Source organism: Sander vitreus, chromosome 3 (assembly GCF_031162955.1).
Source record: "Sander vitreus isolate 19-12246 chromosome 3, sanVit1, whole genome shotgun sequence".
Lineage (NCBI taxonomy): Eukaryota > Metazoa > Chordata > Actinopteri > Perciformes > Percidae > Sander > Sander vitreus.
Window position 1 is genome coordinate 14069048 of NC_135857.1, and position 16923 is coordinate 14085970.

General features: G+C 41.4%; 2 protein-coding genes across 2 annotated transcripts; both read right to left on the minus strand.

Moving 5' to 3' along the window:
• Positions 1-3488, minus strand: LOC144512746 (4F2 cell-surface antigen heavy chain). The gene is made up of 9 exons (XM_078243649.1): positions 3137-3488; positions 1842-2006; positions 1665-1759; positions 1491-1568; positions 1348-1403; positions 1066-1261; positions 787-894; positions 649-711; positions 1-506 (listed from the first exon to the last, which is right to left on the minus strand). The coding sequence occupies exons 1-9, from the start codon at positions 3486-3488 to the stop codon at positions 111-113; spliced, it is 1509 nt and encodes a 502-aa protein (XP_078099775.1). The 3' UTR covers positions 1-110.
• Positions 3489-8156: 4668 nt separating this feature from the next.
• On the minus strand, positions 8157-13721 carry ppm1na (protein phosphatase, Mg2+/Mn2+ dependent, 1Na (putative)). Its single transcript, XM_078243661.1, has 6 exons — positions 13316-13721; positions 11847-12418; positions 9119-9236; positions 8908-9022; positions 8745-8808; positions 8157-8189 (listed from the first exon to the last, which is right to left on the minus strand). Exons 1-6 carry the CDS (start codon positions 13719-13721, stop codon positions 8157-8159), a joined length of 1308 nt encoding a protein of 435 aa, XP_078099787.1.
• Positions 13722-16923: the final 3202 nt, after the last annotated feature.

The window sequence follows — 16923 nt, forward strand, 5'->3', positions numbered from 1 at the left end:
AGCACATACCAATCACACCTTTAAAAAACACAATTGTGTCAGACATTTGTCATTCTGAGAAGGAAAATTCAAATCCCAGAAATCTCCACGTAACTGACTCCAGAAAAGCTCTATGAGAAGCTTCCCGTTTCAAACAGTTTGATGACAATGGCTTCGTGGGGCCGCACTTCCAGCGTGTCCAGAGTTGTCGACCCCAAACGGTCCAGTCTCGTGTTGGTCACGAACACTCCAGCTTTGGGCAGGCTCGGGGCCCAGGCGGGATCCAGGGAGTGAACCTTAGGCCCGACGTTGAGCAGAACGAGGAATTGGACACAACCCCAGGAGCGCAAGAAGGCCAGGATCGGGGGAGATGAAGGAGAGGGAAGAGTGGAGTTGGAGGAAGAGGAGGAGGAGTTGGAAGTATTGAAGGGGAGGAAAGTGAAGCTGCCAAACAGAAGAGCTTCTTCTCTTGCTCTGGAGTGACTGAGGGTGGTGAAGAGAGCAACAGCTTTCTTTTTCTCCTGTTCCTGAGGGAGGGATGGTAGAGACAAGTGTCAAGATTTAAACATTACGACACAACTAATGCTTTGTGTCTTAACTTCAGCTTTACATGACTTAAATGTACTCAGGATACACTTTCTAGGAGGGAGATCTGGATCTATTACTCACTGTATGGGTGTTTGACGGTTCGTTCGCGTCTCCATGCGACGAGCCGACTTTCAGAGACACATTCTGTGAGACAAACGTTTCATTTGGTAATGTGAACTTTGAAAAATGCATCATTTATGGACTCAAAAGTCTTCCCACCTGTCTTGGGTCGATGTCTTCGTCATACTGAACTGCAGGTGATCCTGGCAGAGTCATCATTAACACTAGGAGTAATTTCTTCAAGTCATGGGATGCGTTACCTCCAACCTGCAGAAACACATTGCAGTTGTACAAGAACAACCTCTCTGCACCAAAGGGCTTTAAAGTGACATAGTAAATTATTTATGTCATTCAGTCAATGCAGAAACGATTAATCGATCAGCAGAAAATTAAATCGGCAACTCTCTTGGTCATTGATTTCACATGCATACGTCTTACCGTCCAGCTGGGCCATATGTCTTCTTCTCTCGTTTGCAGGTGTGTCACTATGGCGTCAGCGACTTCCTCGGGAGACAAGAGGTGTTGTGAAGTTGGCAGAATTGACCTCATGACCACATCCACCAGCGTAACGTTGCGCTGGCTCGAGTTCTTTAGAGGAAGCAGAACGTCTCCCGTTTGTTTTACCACCACAATCCTAAAGAGACACACAGGCACACTTATTAAGCTTCATTTCATAATGAAAAAAACAAAAACCTCTATCCACTGTATGTATAATGATACCTTTCCTCATCCTCACTGCTGAAATCTTTAAAGACACCTTTCCACTCCAGGAGAGTCTGAAATGTTAAATATATTTTATTGGCAAGAGTTTGTGGAAAGACTGCTTGTTAGAAAACAAAACTTGTGTGTGGGCATCATTTTACCTTTTCCGAATACGCTGCATCTGTGTCACAGATTGCAAAGCCTGCCACACCCTGCTCCAACCAGAATCGGACTGCATGCTGTGGAATAATATATAAATATATCATGTTTTAAGAAATCCAGCATCACAGAGAACTTAATATGTTTAAGTAGCATGACCAGAGAGCAGGTTTTACATGTGCTGTGAGGTTTGATGTCTCGTCTGCGTCTCCTGCTACACCCTGGGCTCCCAACAGATCCACCTCACAGACGTTTAACACCACTTTGAGGTCTGCAGGACCAATAAAAAAAAAAAAAGCTATTAAATCTGCCTATGCAGGCTGTTTGAAGAAAAAAGGAAGTCCTTCACTCACCTGCTTTGTTGCTCTCTGCGAGCACATGTAGGATCTGAGGAAGAGTCCCGAACCTTTCACCAGTCGCATTGAGGTTTAAAGGAGAAGCCTTCTTATCAAACAGACCCTCCAGGATGAGAGCTCCTATACCCAAGGACCTGAGGTAGGGAAGCTGCTCACACAGCGCTTCAGAGATTAAACATTAGACAGTTATTTTTTACATTTGTAGTGCATTTTACATTTTGTAGTTACCATGTTTATAAAGTATTTAGAGCTTTTCTAGGTTTTGTTCTTCATGTGACAGATGCAGATCATATATAATGTAGTAGTATGTAGTTTTTAAGGAGACTTATCTGCACTTCACAACTGTACATATGTTAGTTATTCAACTTTCCTGTGAGGGATCAAAAACTCTAATCTTGTCACAGCAATAAAATACCAGTGCTCTCTTAATCTCTTTTCTAAGTAAAATGCAAGCAGCATGCAGCAAGCAGTAGCCTATGTGTAGTTTTCCGCCCTGAGGAAAGTGATATCTGCAACTCTTGGAAGTATGACAAATGTTGGGCTCAGACAGGTATTCTCAGCAATCAAAGAGCCTTAGTATTGCGGTCAGATTACATTTTCTAATACATTGTGAACATAACTGATAAATATCAGGCAGCTGGAAGAAACTGGATCCCCACCATTTAACGATCTCTGAGCAAGACTACATTACTAACCAAGGAGGAAAAAAGCACACAACTTCTCTGGGACCAGGACAGCTTCAAGTTCACCATTATGTCAACGGTTTTGTGCCAATTTAATATATATTTTTAAGGGATTTTGCACCACTAAATCCACAGTATCAACCAACCTGATGAGGACCTTAAAGTGGGTTCTGCTTCTTTACATGATCTTGAAAGTATGTCTTTAAGAGTGGCCCTGTGTCAAGATTTACTTTAAGAACCTGTATTATTTTGTACATTCTTAATGTATTTTATTTAAAATACTACACAGCAAATATGGGACCAGTTTGTAGGCTATTATTGCATAGAAATGCTGAATGCATTGCACAGAGGGTGGGAATAACTGGAGATTAATAAAGGCCCATGCAGCAGCTCATGTCTTTGCTCTAAGGCCTCCCCAAACAGATTAATCCGGCCCCTGAAAATACACCAAGGCTCATTAAAAGGTCACTATAAAAACTCTAAGCAGCACAATGACGTTTTTCTTTTGATTTGCAAAAATGTTTGAAAAGGAAAACCTTAAGTGCCCACAAGGAGGCAGGTAGTCAAAATTGTTGTTCTTTTTTTCTTTTGATACCGGGGTTTCCTCACCATTGACGCCCCCTGACCCCTCGACCTGCAGCTGGTAGAACAGAGACTTCTGCCACCACTTGAGCGGCGTAGCAACCGGCCGGGGGCTCATCATTACGATGGCGATGGAGGTGGCGAGCATGACCATCCACGCCAGCCAGAACAGCAGCACCAGGTAACAACGCACCTTCCTCCACCCCGGACCCCCCGCGGCGACCTGCAGCTCGTCCTTGGTCATGGGCCGCCACTGCTGGAAAGGCTCCGGTTCAGTCGCCGGGATGAGCAGGGGGGCCGACTCTGCGTCGCCCACCCTGCCCGACAGCCTGGAGCCTGCCACGCTGCCGTATCCGGCGTCTCCTGCGTTCAGAGGCATCCTGTCCGGCTGCAAGTAGGTGACATATAGTTAGATTTGGTGGTTTAATTTCAGTGTGAATAAGCATGCAGACACTCGGCAAGAGTTGGCCAACTGTTGCTGGGCTGAAGTTTTGTTTGGATCTGTATGTTTGGTTTATTCATTCCATACCTCATCAGCGGTCTCTTTATCACTTTGCTCCATGTGAACCACGAAGGGATAGCGCAGGTGCTGCAGGATTTAACGTTTCTACACTGCGCACGCACACACACACACACACAAACACAAAGCATGCAGCTCTGCCAGGACCTACAGCCAACTTTCCCCTGCTACTACCTGTCTCACACAGGTGTTTAAATTAACTGTTTTGGCATGCTACAGGTCAGGTGACACACAAGCCTTCACTGGCATAAAGAGGTTAGAATAATTATAACCTATTTGACTGGCATCTCTGATTGACCAGTAAAATTCACTTCAATTCAATTTTATTTATAGTATCAATTCATAACAAGAGTTATCTCAAGACACTTTACAGATTCTAGACCACACTCTATCATTTACAAAGACCCAACAATTCCAGTAATTCCCCCAAGAGCAAGCATTGCTTGGACTGTAACTTCGAAAGAGATCCATTTAATCCTACAGTTGATTTTCATAAAATATATATTTTTATCATATTTGCTCAAACTGTCACTATATCCTGACAGCACACGAATCCGACAATCTGGGAAAAACGTCACGTTCCTCTGCCTCTTCCTGGTGCTCCTAATGCCAGAAGGAAAACCACCAATCAGCGCCGATCAAATATGAATCAAGATTATGTTACTGCGTTGCCCATTTCTCGCCTCAGAGATCGTCATAAACATTTTAATTTACAAGGAATTGATTTTGTCTCCCAGTAATTCATATTGCATGCCTATCACATTGATAATTCTAAGTACTACATGAGCCAACCCAAGCAGTTTTGTGTCACAAAGCAGATCCACACATAATAAATCAAAAGATTATATAAAGACAACAAATGAACACCTTACCTGACCTTTTATGACACTGTACTTTCTTCTTCTCTGTGTTTGTAACCTCTCTGTACTGTAGAATGCAGCTATCTTGGTCAAATTGAAAATCTGGATTGAGAGTATTTAAAAGATAAATGACAAAAATGAATTGACATTTCTGTTAGTTCCTATGGGATGGTTAGTTCCTATGGAATGGTGACATTTTGCAGAAACAAGCTTTAGCTGACAATAGTTGCTGGTTCAGGGGCCCTCTGGTGGCCATTATGATGTACTCGCTGCTGTATGGTGTAAACAGCTGCTTAGTTCACATAGTATGTCTTTGGACCACTGAAAGGCTTCAGCCAACCAGGTCAGGTTCTAACCCAGTATCATCCTGCTGTGAGGCAACACCAACTACTTTGTTCCCATGTTGCTTATTAAAATGCCACTGAAACACAGTCACAGTCCTTACTCACATTGTCTGTCTGAGGTTTCAGGTCCTTTTCTTCTTTTCCACCTCTTTTTCCTCTTTGTCTTTGTCCACAAGTGTTCCCAGCTTAACAGTGCCGTCCTGAGTTGAGTATTTGAGTGATTTCTCGTGTCAGGAGTGAGGAGGTGAAAAGGACTCTCTGTCCAATAAGTACTCTGCTCAGTCAAGTAATACAGAGGTGCTGAGCCTCACCACACCCTCGCAACACATTCTGAAGAACACATGACTTCCAAAACAAAGCCCCTGATGTGGTAGTTTTGACTTGCTTTTATTTTTGATACTGTAGATAGATGGAATTGTGATGTGTTTTATTTATCTCCTGTATAGTTTTCAGTCTGTGTGCTGAATGTCCCACACACTTTTATTTGGGTTTGAATGAAATGCAGGATTGTAAATTCAATGCCCGCCTCTGAATTTCAGCACATTGCCATACAATGAGAGATCTAAACTTTAATCTGGTATTACATTAATGTTGTGTGTGAGTAGGTAAACAAAAAATCAACTGAATAATGAAATTTATGATAGAAAATTACTGGGCAACTATTTTGATATTTTCAAGCAAAACGTCAAATATTTGCTGGTTCCAGCCTTCTTAAATTTGAAAATTTGCATTTATTTCTCTTGTATGGTCTAATAACTAAACAGAGTTGTAGATTGGACTGTTGGTTGGACAAAGCGAACATTTTGAAGACGTCACATTGGGCCTTTGGCCATTTTATTACTATTTTCTGACATTTTATAGACACAACTGTTTTAGTTAGAAATGACTCAACAGATGAATCGTTAATCAAATAGATGGAGTCCTAAACTACTGTAAATCTCAAAAAATATTAGTATGTTCAAATAAGTGGGATAAATGTGACAGACATAATATTGTAAATGAAACAAATATAAAAAATACTGCTCACAGCATAAACAAATTAACTTGATCATTTTATTGTATCCATCTATTACTTTAAATGTATATTAATGGAACAGACTATGCTATTAGTGTGTTCTGTACTAATCTGTTTAGTGCAAGAGAAGTCACACATCCTCTCTAAAGAGCCATAGGGGTCCACGTTTAATGATGTACATGTGCTAATTCCTGGGAACATCTCTTCCTCTTAACCCTAGTATGCCCCCCCCCCCCCCCCCCCCCCCCGCTGGCTCTCTCTTGCGTTCTTTCTCCTATTGTGTATCTCCTTCTGGCTTTCTTCTCTTATGGCATGTGTTACAGCAAGTCATTGCCATCCCTGTCACCCTTGCTCCCTGACAGCATTGTGCAAACTAATTATTTACTGAGAGATACTGTGTTCCCTCACGAGAGCCTCTGATACACTTGTAGCCCACATGTGGAGCCACTGAATGGGTACATACAGTGGGGAGAACAAGTATTTGATACACTGCCGATTTGGCAGGTTTTCCCACTTACAAAGCATGTAGAAGTCTGTAATTTTTTTATCATAGGTACTCTTCAACTGTGAGTGACGGAATCTAAAACAAAAATCCAGAAAATCACATTGTATGATTTTTAAGTAATTAATTTGCATTTTATTGCATGACATAAGTAGTTGATACATCAGAAAAGCAGAACTTAATATTTGGTACAGAAACCTTTGTTTGCAATTACAGAGATCATACGTTTCCTGTAGTTCTTGACCAGGTTTGCACACACTGCAGCAGGGATTTTGGCCCACTCCTCCATACAAATTCTCCAGATCCTTCAGGTTTCGGGGCTGTCGCTGGGCAATACGGACTTTCAGCTCCCTCCAAAGATTTTCTATTGGGTTCAGGTCTGGAGACTGGCTAGGCCACTCAAGGACCTTGAGATGCTTCTTACGGAGCCACTCTTTAGTTGCCCTGGCTGTGTGTTTCGGGTCGTTGTCATGCTGGAAGACCCAGCCACGACCCATCTTCAATGCTCTTATTGAGGGAAGGAGGTTGTTGGCCAAGATCTCGCCATACGTGGCCCCATCCATCCTCCCCTCAATACGGTGCAGTCGTCCTGTCCCCTTTGCAGAATAGCATCCCGAAAGAATGATGTTTCCACCTCCATGCTTCACGGTTGGGATGGTGTTCTTGGGGTTGTACTCATCCTTCTTCTTCCTCCAAACACGGTGAGTGGAGTTTAGACCAAAAAGCTCTATTTTTGTCTCATCAGACCACATGACCTTCTCCTATATCTCCTCTGGATCATCCAGATAGTCATTGGCAAACTTCAGACGGGCCTGGACATGCACTGGCTTGAGCAGGGGGACCTTGCATGCGCTGCAGGATTTTAATCCATGACGGCGTAGTGTGTTACTAATGGTTTTCTTTGAGACTGTGGTCCCAGGTCTCTTCAGGTCATTGACCAGGTCCTGCCGTGTAGTTCTGTGCTGATCCCTCACCTTCCTCATGATCATTGATGCCCCACGAGGTGAGCTCTTGCATGGAGCCCCAGACCGAGGGAGATTGACCGTCATCTTGAACTTCTTCCATTTTCTAATAATTGCACCAACAGTTGTTGCCTTCTCACCACGCTGCTTGCCTATTGTCCTGTAGCCCATCCCAGCCTTGTGCAGGTCTACAATTTTATCCCTGATGTCCTTACACAGCTCTCTGGTCTTGGCCATTGTGGAGAGGTTGGAGTCTGTTTGAGTGTGTGGACAGGTGTCTTTTATACAGGTAACGGGTTCAAACAGGTGCAGTTAATACAGGTAATGAGTGGAGAACAGGAGGGCTTCTTAAAGAAAAACTAACAGGTCTGTGAGAGCCGGAATTCTTACTGGTTGGTAGGTGATCAAATACTTATGTCATGCAATAAAATGCAAATTAATTATTTAAAAATCATACAATGTGATTTTCTGGATTCCGTCTCTCACAGCTGAAGTGTACCTATGATAAAAATTACAGACTTCTACATGCTTTGTAAATAGGAAAACCTGCAAAATCGGCAGTGTATCAAATATTTGTTCTCCCCACTGTTTCATGAAATACTTCTGTCAATAACAAATCATTTTAGAAAATGTAGTGCCAAAATTAAAAAAAAAACAACAAAACAGTGGGTATTTGAATTAAAATTTACTCTAATTTGCTAGAAAGCAAATGCACAAAGAAAATATATTACACAAACAATCATCGTTAGTTGCTCATCTGAAAATGTAAAGTCTCTTATTTAAGATGCTCTCCATGGAGACGGTGAAGCTAGTGATGATTCAGTTTTCATGGTAACGGCTTTTTTTAGTTTGAGTCCTCCTCCGACCCTTCGGTGTCCTGAAATGTCACAGGACAATAATGTTACCAACACCGAATATCTACATTGTAGAGCAGAAAGTACTTTTATGTCATTTTCAAAATCAAAGGTCACGACTTTTGGTTTAGTTTATTTCAAGAGAAATTCTCTTCCTTAAATCTTCTTTAGTTTTTGCCATTATTATCAGTATTCCTAATAGTTATTTTCATTATCAATTAATTGATCAGTTATTTCTGAAATAAGTCGATTAATTACACTGAATTGAATATCATCGGGGTATGGACTGTTAATGACATTAATGACATCACCTCAAGCTTAAGGACATTGTACATTTTTTTATTTTTTACTACTTCCTGATTTCTTAGAGACCAAATGATTACACAGTTAATTGAAAAAGTAATCAACGAAATCAGTAATGAAAATCACTTGGTGCAGCCTTAAAAACTGTGTACATTAGGCGCATTATTGTGAGATAACGGCTGAGATTGTTTTAAGTGCCTTCATCTTATGGCATCCAAATGTAATGTGACTCATATGTCTTACCCATAGACATAAAATAATTTCTATTGCCTTACCATAGCCTCCTGAGATCTGAGAGCCATGATGTGTTTCTGATATGAAGAGATGATACAGTCTCGCCTGCGAAGAGAGAAACAGTGGTTTTATGTCAAAAGGATTTCAGTTTTGATTCCCAAAAAATCTTCATGTGTTTTGTTTGTTTTCTTTGCTCAGACTCACTTGCTGGTGATGCCTCCTCCTGGTGGGAGCCCTGGTATCTCTTCTGCAGCCAGGAATTTGATCACGTACACAAGGTCAGGGTCCTCATCTCTGGACCTAATCATCTGGATCATTTCTGTGAAGGGCGGTAGTCAAAACAATATGGTTATAAACCAGGGAGCTAACAGTAGTTTAAAGTGCTTTACTGTGGGGGTTTGGAGTGACAAATCACCTTCCACTTTCATATCAATCTGTTGCTCCAGCTCTGCCTCCTGCTGCAGTGCCTCTTGTGACACCTGGGGGGCGCCAGGGAAGCAGATGATGATGATGCTCATGTTATCCAAGCTGCCCTGCAGAGGGAGACAGAAATATCAGAGAAGGCTGCAGTTTAAATTCAAGTTGAAATGAACTAGACACTGGTGGAAGGCAACTAAGTGCATCTACATTTTGAGGTTTGTGACTGCTGTTGTTACTGATAATTACGAGTTACTCTGCATATTGAGATTTTCAAAACCTTATAATGAGGCATATACATTGCACATTGGGCTTTGTTATGCAGTATGTCTAACTGTGCATGTCTAAAATATACATATTTAGCTGCAACGCAACTAAGTGTTACATTAAAATGCTGCTCCTAAGTTAAATTGGCGATTATAACCCAATAATATAATATATAATAATCTAGCATGTAGCCTTCTGTCTGCATAATGACTATTTTTACTTTTGATATAAGTAAATTTGACTGATAATGCTTCTGCAAAACTGTGAATGCAGTACAGCTTTCCACCACTTGAAATCACTTGAAATAGACCTGTTGATAGGTGTACAGTAATACTGAGTCAGGTTGGATGGCGATATATATTTTGGTTAGGAAGATATCGATCTCCTCCTATATCACAGTTAAGTTATAGAATATAGAGGATGGTGATGATTTTGCTGATTTGGCAACACAATAGGCTTTTGAAAAATGCAACTGTGTGGTGGGATGATATTTCGGCCAATATTAGCTTATTGCAGGTATATCTTATCAGTGTATATGTCAGCCGATAAGTAACAAAAATGACAGAAATGCCAAACTACTACAAACTCACTATGCCAGGAAGTCAATGCAGTTTTATAACCATCGGCCAGTTTGTTACGACATCAGAGATGTGATGAGTGAGGCTCAGTGTGTACTGGAACATGCAGTCTTTCAGCAGGTACAGTAAGCCTTTTTTAGGTGAAATAAATAGCAGCCCATCCCAGCCAGGATAAAGCCTCTGAGCCGGTGTGTGTTGAGCAGTAACACTGAGCTCCCGTCAGTCCTAATCCGAGCCATGTGTAGCATTTCTTCCCTCCTATCCCGTGTCTTAGGATTCCGTAATACAGCTATTTATAGGGCGTGCTCAGGGCTCATCAGTCGTGCAGTAACTAACAAGGATTACAAAAGAGCTGCAGGAAAAGTCTACTTGCATAACAACCTCACAGTCTCCCACAAAGACTCTGCCCTCAGGGTACACCTGCCTTCAACGCCCCACATTAATGTAAATGTTTCCCATTCATAAAACACTGTGCGTCACAGAAAGATCCAGTGAAATATCCAATTGGGAGGAGTTCTGCTGAGCTAAGACCAAATGGATACTACTACTGCACATGTACACAAGTATTGGGTAATTAATAGATAATTCTTTTCAGTTATATTTTGCAGTCTAATCTGTGCTTTTAGTAAACACATATGAGAGGGATAACACCCATACTTAAAAATCTAAATTGTACCCAATAATCTGGAATGGCTGCTCTGACTAACTCTAAATTAGGCACTTTGTGGAAACATAACTTAAACATTTTGGATGCATTTTTTTCAGTATGTCCACAAAATAGTCATAGGGATTTTTCTTTATCAATTCAGGATATACAGTGTAGGTTCCTAGAGCAGATTGACACATAATGCATAATTCACATGGAAGTTTGAGACCTAAATGTCTTCATTCACTGTGCCACCACCTGTGTCATAGTTGGGGCTGAGTATTGAACCTCAATGCCTTTGTTTTATTGATCATCACATATTTTTTCTTTGATTAGATAGCTCCTGGTTTTTATCCAATTTGAAACCATTTTATTTTAAAGGAGCTGTACTCAATATTCAGAACATTAATATAGCAGTAAACAACTATTTGCTATGTAAGATAAGATATAGTGGAGTAATGGCATCCTGAGCAGAGAATGAAGTTACACTCCCTCTGTGTAGATCCAAGCTTCTCTGTTCTTTGTTGTGATAAACGGTCCGGTCGCGCGTCCATCTTGTCCATCTGTATCAGACACCGAGGGCCATGACAAAACGACTGTATTTGATAAGTTGGGAAACTGCCGTGTGGAGGCAATCCTAGACCACTTTCTATTCTGAATATCGAGTACAGCCCCTTTTTAAATCCAGGCAAAGCTTGACATTTGAGAACTCTGGCTTCTTAAATTTTAACAAAGATTGTGTCAAAACACATGTTTATACTTCAACAAACCCACCGCTAAGTACTTTTAGTAGCTGCCCTGGAGCTTTTCACCATTTCACAATCGTAATGGGTTTTGTAAAATACCCAGGGTCAACTTTCACTCTCGATGTTTAAACATGTCAAAGTAAAATTGTGCTTTTGGCAAAGATATTTTGGTATCAAATCCGCAGTTGTATTGAAAAATTACAAACAATACCTATCCCTAGTCATGGATCGCGAAAACCACTGAGGTACCAGTGGCAAATCATTATCCTCTTACTCACTTTTTTCGTTCATTTTTAGCAAAATATATCAGTCTGTTTGCCATTCCAGTGATTCTTCCTTCCTGGTGCAATAGTTGAATCTGAAAGGTTATTTCTCATTCAATCATTAACCACACACGGATTAAAATGTATCTATCAGAATCTTTTATCAAAGCCTTTTATTTTCCTATTGTTTCATGCACCTTGTCTGCATACTGAGGTGTTGACATACCTTATAGAGACAGAGGTCGATCACTTGGCTGCAAATGTCTCTCAGGTCATCGCACACCTGCAGACGGCTGCGCACAAATGCACACAGTTCCTCATTACCAATGGCGTCCCACACACCGTCACATGCTAGAATTAGGAACTCGTCTTCGGGCGTCCTCTCCAGCTCATACACTTCTGGCTCCGGCGACACTAGCTGCTCCGTCTCCGGCCTCCAGTCCACCTCCTTGAAGTCAAAGTCCCCCAGTGCTCTGGAAACGGCCAGCGAGCCGTTGACTCTCTGCAGGGTCACCGAGCCTCCAGCGTTCTGGATGCGCTCCTTTTCTCTGGGGTTGAATGGCTTGTGGTCCTCTGTGTAGAAGACCACCTGGCCGTTACGACAGAGCACGGTTCGAGAGTCCCCACAGTTGATAAAGTAAATGTAGCATGGCGAAGTCAAGACAGCTGCTGCAGTGGAGCCACTGCGGTCCCAGTTGTCCTGGCGAGTCAGTTTGTGCATGTGGCGATCAATGTTCAGGAAGCCTTCGCGAATCCCCTCCTTCACCTGCTCGGGGTCCTCGTTTGCTTTGACCCCACCTGTAAGAAATGAGTGGGAAACATTTGGTTTTAAGATAGATTCCCCATACTGGCACTGCCTTGTTATTTGTTGTTTGAGGCCCACACACTGCAGATCCACGGCATAGAGAAGACATCATTTGTGCTATTGTGCAATGACATGGCGAATACAGTTTCAAGCTAGAACCTTTTATTGACTCAAGGAAAATGTCTTTTTCAAGAGTGTCCTGGCCATCATAGGCAGCAGTAACAAGAGATACAGACTGAAGCTTACAGCCTTTAATGTAACGATTGTTAATTTTCTCTCATATGGCTAACCAACCAGTTCACAGCTCTAAAAGTATCAAACTTGACATCTGAATGAAAGTCATAGCTCCGTTTAGTTTTGATCCCCGAAACTTCTTATCACTTTGCTCGATGCTGTAAAGAAAAATGCCACAATATCCAGAATTCTTGTCAAATCCAAAAATTAGCGAGCATTATATTGTATGTGGATTTGATCAACTTTCAGTATTGTATATGCACTGTGGCATATTGGATTCCCAAAGCAATCTCACCCTTAAACCCAAATCGTTTAAGCTTTTAATCTGCTTTAAATCTGCTACTTTCATGGACTTTTGTTTGTGCAAATGTATTAGTTATTCAGTATATTACTTAATCTTGAATCCAATAAATACAGTAGAAGTCTTGTTTGTAACCCAACATATTTATTGGAAATGCAAATTCAGTATGTTTTTAATTTAAATGGCGACTTCAAATGGTGTAAAATGACTACAGTAAGTGCATCTAAACTCTGTGTGAACAAGAGCTAGATGTCATTACAAAGTGTATCCCTCTCGAGCGAACAACTAATGCTAAGATATTTTGAACCGTCTTGAGTAATTAGATTAATTCTATTAGTCACTAATTGTTCTGTACCTGTAGCTAGGATGTGCTCCAGCAGGTGTTTAGAGCAGTACTGTGCCACTGTGGTGCCTGCATGTCCATCATAAACTGCAAAGTATCCCCACTCTGTCAGCTCTCCTTTCAGTTGGGGCACGCAGGTGTGAGCATCCTCCATCTGAGCCCTCCAGCCCTGCATGCTCCCCACAGCGTAGTTCACCCCCAACTGAGAACCCCCCTCTGACACATGCTTCTCCAAGATGGGACGATCCAGGTACGGGCTCGGCATCAAGTCGTCCTCATCCAAATTGTCCTCCTCTCCAGACCCAGTTTCCTTGGGCCCCCCTTTGAAGAAAAAGGTGACCATCTTCTCCGTCTCTTTGACCAGCTGGCGGAGGAAAGAGGGCACCTCAACGTTGCTGGCCCGCCTTGCCGTCTTCATTGCTCCTCGGAGCCTGCGTTCAAGCTTCCTCCTCGAACTGGCTGCAGCCCGTTTTCTCCTGGTGCCCCACCTCCGACCCTGTGTTTTCCTCAGCAGTTCCAGCGCAACAGTTAAGCAGGTAAACAAAAAGTGACTTAAAATAAGAATAATCCTGTTAAATTAAAAACTGTGTTGGTTTTCTGTTAACAATTATCAGGCCCATTTTTGCAGTCTGAGAAGCCTTCTGTGACAATAAGACCTTTAGGTGTCTTCCTCTCTCTGTCTCTCTGTTTCTGTTTCTGGCTTCCCTCATTTCTCTTTTTTACCCACCCCGTATCAGCCCTGCTCTTCTATTGGCCTGTCTATTTCTGTTGATTTACCCCTCTTCTCTACCCCCACCCACTGCCTCTTTTCCCTTACGCTGTCTGTCCTCGTAATGCTGTTGGATAATCACCTGGCCTTCAAGGCAGCCCAGGTGACCTGTGTCTGGACACGTGAATGGATTATGAGCATGACACACAACACGGAGGGATCCTTTAATCGGTTTTACATGTCTTTGTGGGATTATACAGTGCTCAGCATAAGTGAATACACCCATGCTAAAGTTGACTAAAAAGAGGAATAAAAAAATCATCTTTTGGATATTGATCTTAATGCCTTATTTAAAAAAAAGGAGGAAAAATCCAACCTTTAAGGACACCAATTTTCTTTGTCAATGAATAATATATCGTAAATAAATAAATGTTCTTCCTTAAAATACAGAGGGCATAAGTAAGTACACCACTATGTTAAAATTCCCATAGAGGCAGGCAGATTTTTTTATTATAAAAATAGCCCCACATCATCACATACCCTTTACCATACCTAGATATTGCCATTGTTTTATTTCAGTTAGCCTAATAGCTGGTTTGATTTGCATTGAGAGATGATTTTATGGAAAGTACCCCATGCCAGTCTCTAGGTATGGTGAAGGGTATGTGATGATGTGGGGCTATTTTAATTCCAAAGGCCAAGGGAACTTTATCAGGATGCATAGTATCCTGGATCCATGAAATAACTGGCCTTTAAAAATAAAGATCTGCCTGCCTCTATGGGAATTTAACATAGGGGTGTACTTACTTATGCCCCCTGTATTTTAAGGAAGAACATTTATTTATTTACGATACATTATTCACTCACAAAGAAAAGTGGTGTCCTTTTAGGTTGGATTTTTCCTCATTTTTTTTAATTAAGGCAATAAGCAGTTGTCAAAACAGCCTTTTATCAAGGTCCGTTTAATAGCTGTTCTGGAGCTTCCGACATACAGTATACCATGGTCTCCATTAGCAGAGTGAGTTTGCCCAGTTTGGCCGGTGTTCCCGAGGTGAAGAATAAACATTGAAATGCAACTGTCAAGGCAATATGTACAAGAAGTCCCTAAATTGCTAAGAAAAAATGGAAATTTGAACTGACAAACATACTAGACATAACAACTGGGGCCTGTCTCACAAAGCGAGATTAATGGGTTGACGTTTCTGTGGGCTTAACTCTGGTTTTCCGGTGTCATAATCTGGGAAAGATCAACAATGTTGTTGTAGGCAAAATTAAAAAAAATACACATTTAAACTATGATTTAAAAAGAATAAATAAAATATAATAAAGACAAAATAAAACGTTACACTGCAGTTCATTCTATAAATAATTCTAAATAAGTAAATGACAGCCTTTCTAAATTTGTGTTATATATTGACACCTACTTGAACCCTACCCTGTCCTGTATGTGATTTGCTGGTTCCATGTTGGCACTGCATGACAGCTCTGTGTCTTTAATCTCATCAAGTAGGGCTAAAGCATTTATCAGCTAACGTTGTTCTCTACTAGCAGTGTTTTAGGTGATGGGTGTTTGTTTACCTTTATTTTGACTAAGGACGCACACAGCAAACAAGATTCCCTACCCATTCAAATCACTTGCATGGGTGGGGAAGTCTTGTTTTGCAAAATTAAGACCATGTTTCCCATTATTTCTTTTAATTATTTTAAGTGACTAAGCAATGTCAGTTACAGAGCAATATCTAAAGTTTGAAAACATTACCTAGCAATATCCATAAAAAGCTACCGGTTATACCAGACCTAGTCTCGCTTTGCCAGACCTTCCTCCACAGCACTGCAGAGGAGGGTCTGGCTAGTCCACGCAGCATTCCGGGGTGGGAGAAAAACGTGCTCTGGTTTATTGGCATTTCTTTAAACCAATCACAATCGTCGGACAGAATGACGGTGCCTCTGCAAAATTGCCTCGAGAAGGAACTTGTTTTGGTGGAACATGTGATATACATTCAAAAGTTGTTTTAGTCGTGCAACAGAAAACTCAGATTGGACAGATGGTCTAATTAGCTGTCTGGATTTACCCTGAGCAGTTAACCACAGTCCTCATAACAGACGGCACCTGAACAATCCCGGAAGTGGAACGTCGTTGATATAGACTATACCAGACCAGGTTTTAGCAACAAAACCCATAAGTCTATTGAATTGAGCAAAGGTCCATAATATTGCTTATGAATTAAACTATTGGTTTGTAAATTAAACCTTAAAACGTCTTATGCTGTATTTGTTATTACTACCTTTAATGCCTTTATTCAAAGGGAAATTATATATAAATCAAAGCAAAGAAGCCACACATTTTCCTGCAATTGCTACTCTAACCTTTTTCCATTGATCGTGATCTGTGTGTTTGTAGCAGCAGCAGCAATGACACACTGCTACCCTCTACTTTTCACTATTGCACAGGCCTCACTCCCTATTGTAAAAAATCTTAGATGTGGTTTGTTGTAAAGTTGTGATTTATTTGTGAAACATGAATATTTCTTATGTTAAATTGGAATTTGAAACACTGTATATTACTTAAACATGGCAAAGCTGATAAACCTTACATGCTGCATTTGCGCATCTTTAAATGCATCCTTCTCTGTGTACATGTTTTATGCTAATGTATAACATACATTATTAATGGCTTGTTACTCCTCTTACAGCCTGCCCCTATAGGATCCTGACATGAAATCACATGACGAGGGAGATGAATGGGAGATGACAGACGGACACAGGGGCATACTCTTGCTTCTCTCGCTTTTGCTGTAGCGTACATTACTACAGCTGCAGTCATAACGATGCAAGAGGAAATGACGAGAGCAGGGAGGATGGTGGAGGCAGGCAGGCAGGGCGGGGCTGCTGTGTGAAAGCAACGGGAGGC

Bases quoted from the DNA above. Each gene is read 5' to 3' on its own strand.
- ppm1na (XM_078243661.1), bottom strand. From the start codon at position 13,721: ATGAAGACGGCAAGGCGGGCCAGCAACGTTGAGGTGCCCTCTTTCCTC. The intron at 9,023-9,118 runs GTGATTTGTCAC...CGCCCTTCACAG, and splicing joins GATTGATATGAAAGTGGAAG to AAATGATCCAGATGATTAGG. The intron at 8,809-8,907 runs GTGAGTCTGAGC...CTCTCTTCGCAG, and splicing joins GGAGGAGGCATCACCAGCAA to GCGAGACTGTATCATCTCTT.
- LOC144512746 (XM_078243649.1), bottom strand. From the start codon at position 3,488: ATGCCTCTGAACGCAGGAGACGCCGGATACGGCAGCGTGGCAGGCTCC. The intron at 2,007-3,136 runs GTGAGGAAACCC...TAATCTCTGAAG, and splicing joins GGGGTCAGGGGGCGTCAATG to CGCTGTGTGAGCAGCTTCCC. The intron at 1,262-1,347 runs GTATCATTATAC...GTGTCTCTTTAG, and splicing joins AGCAGTGAGGATGAGGAAAG to GATTGTGGTGGTAAAACAAA.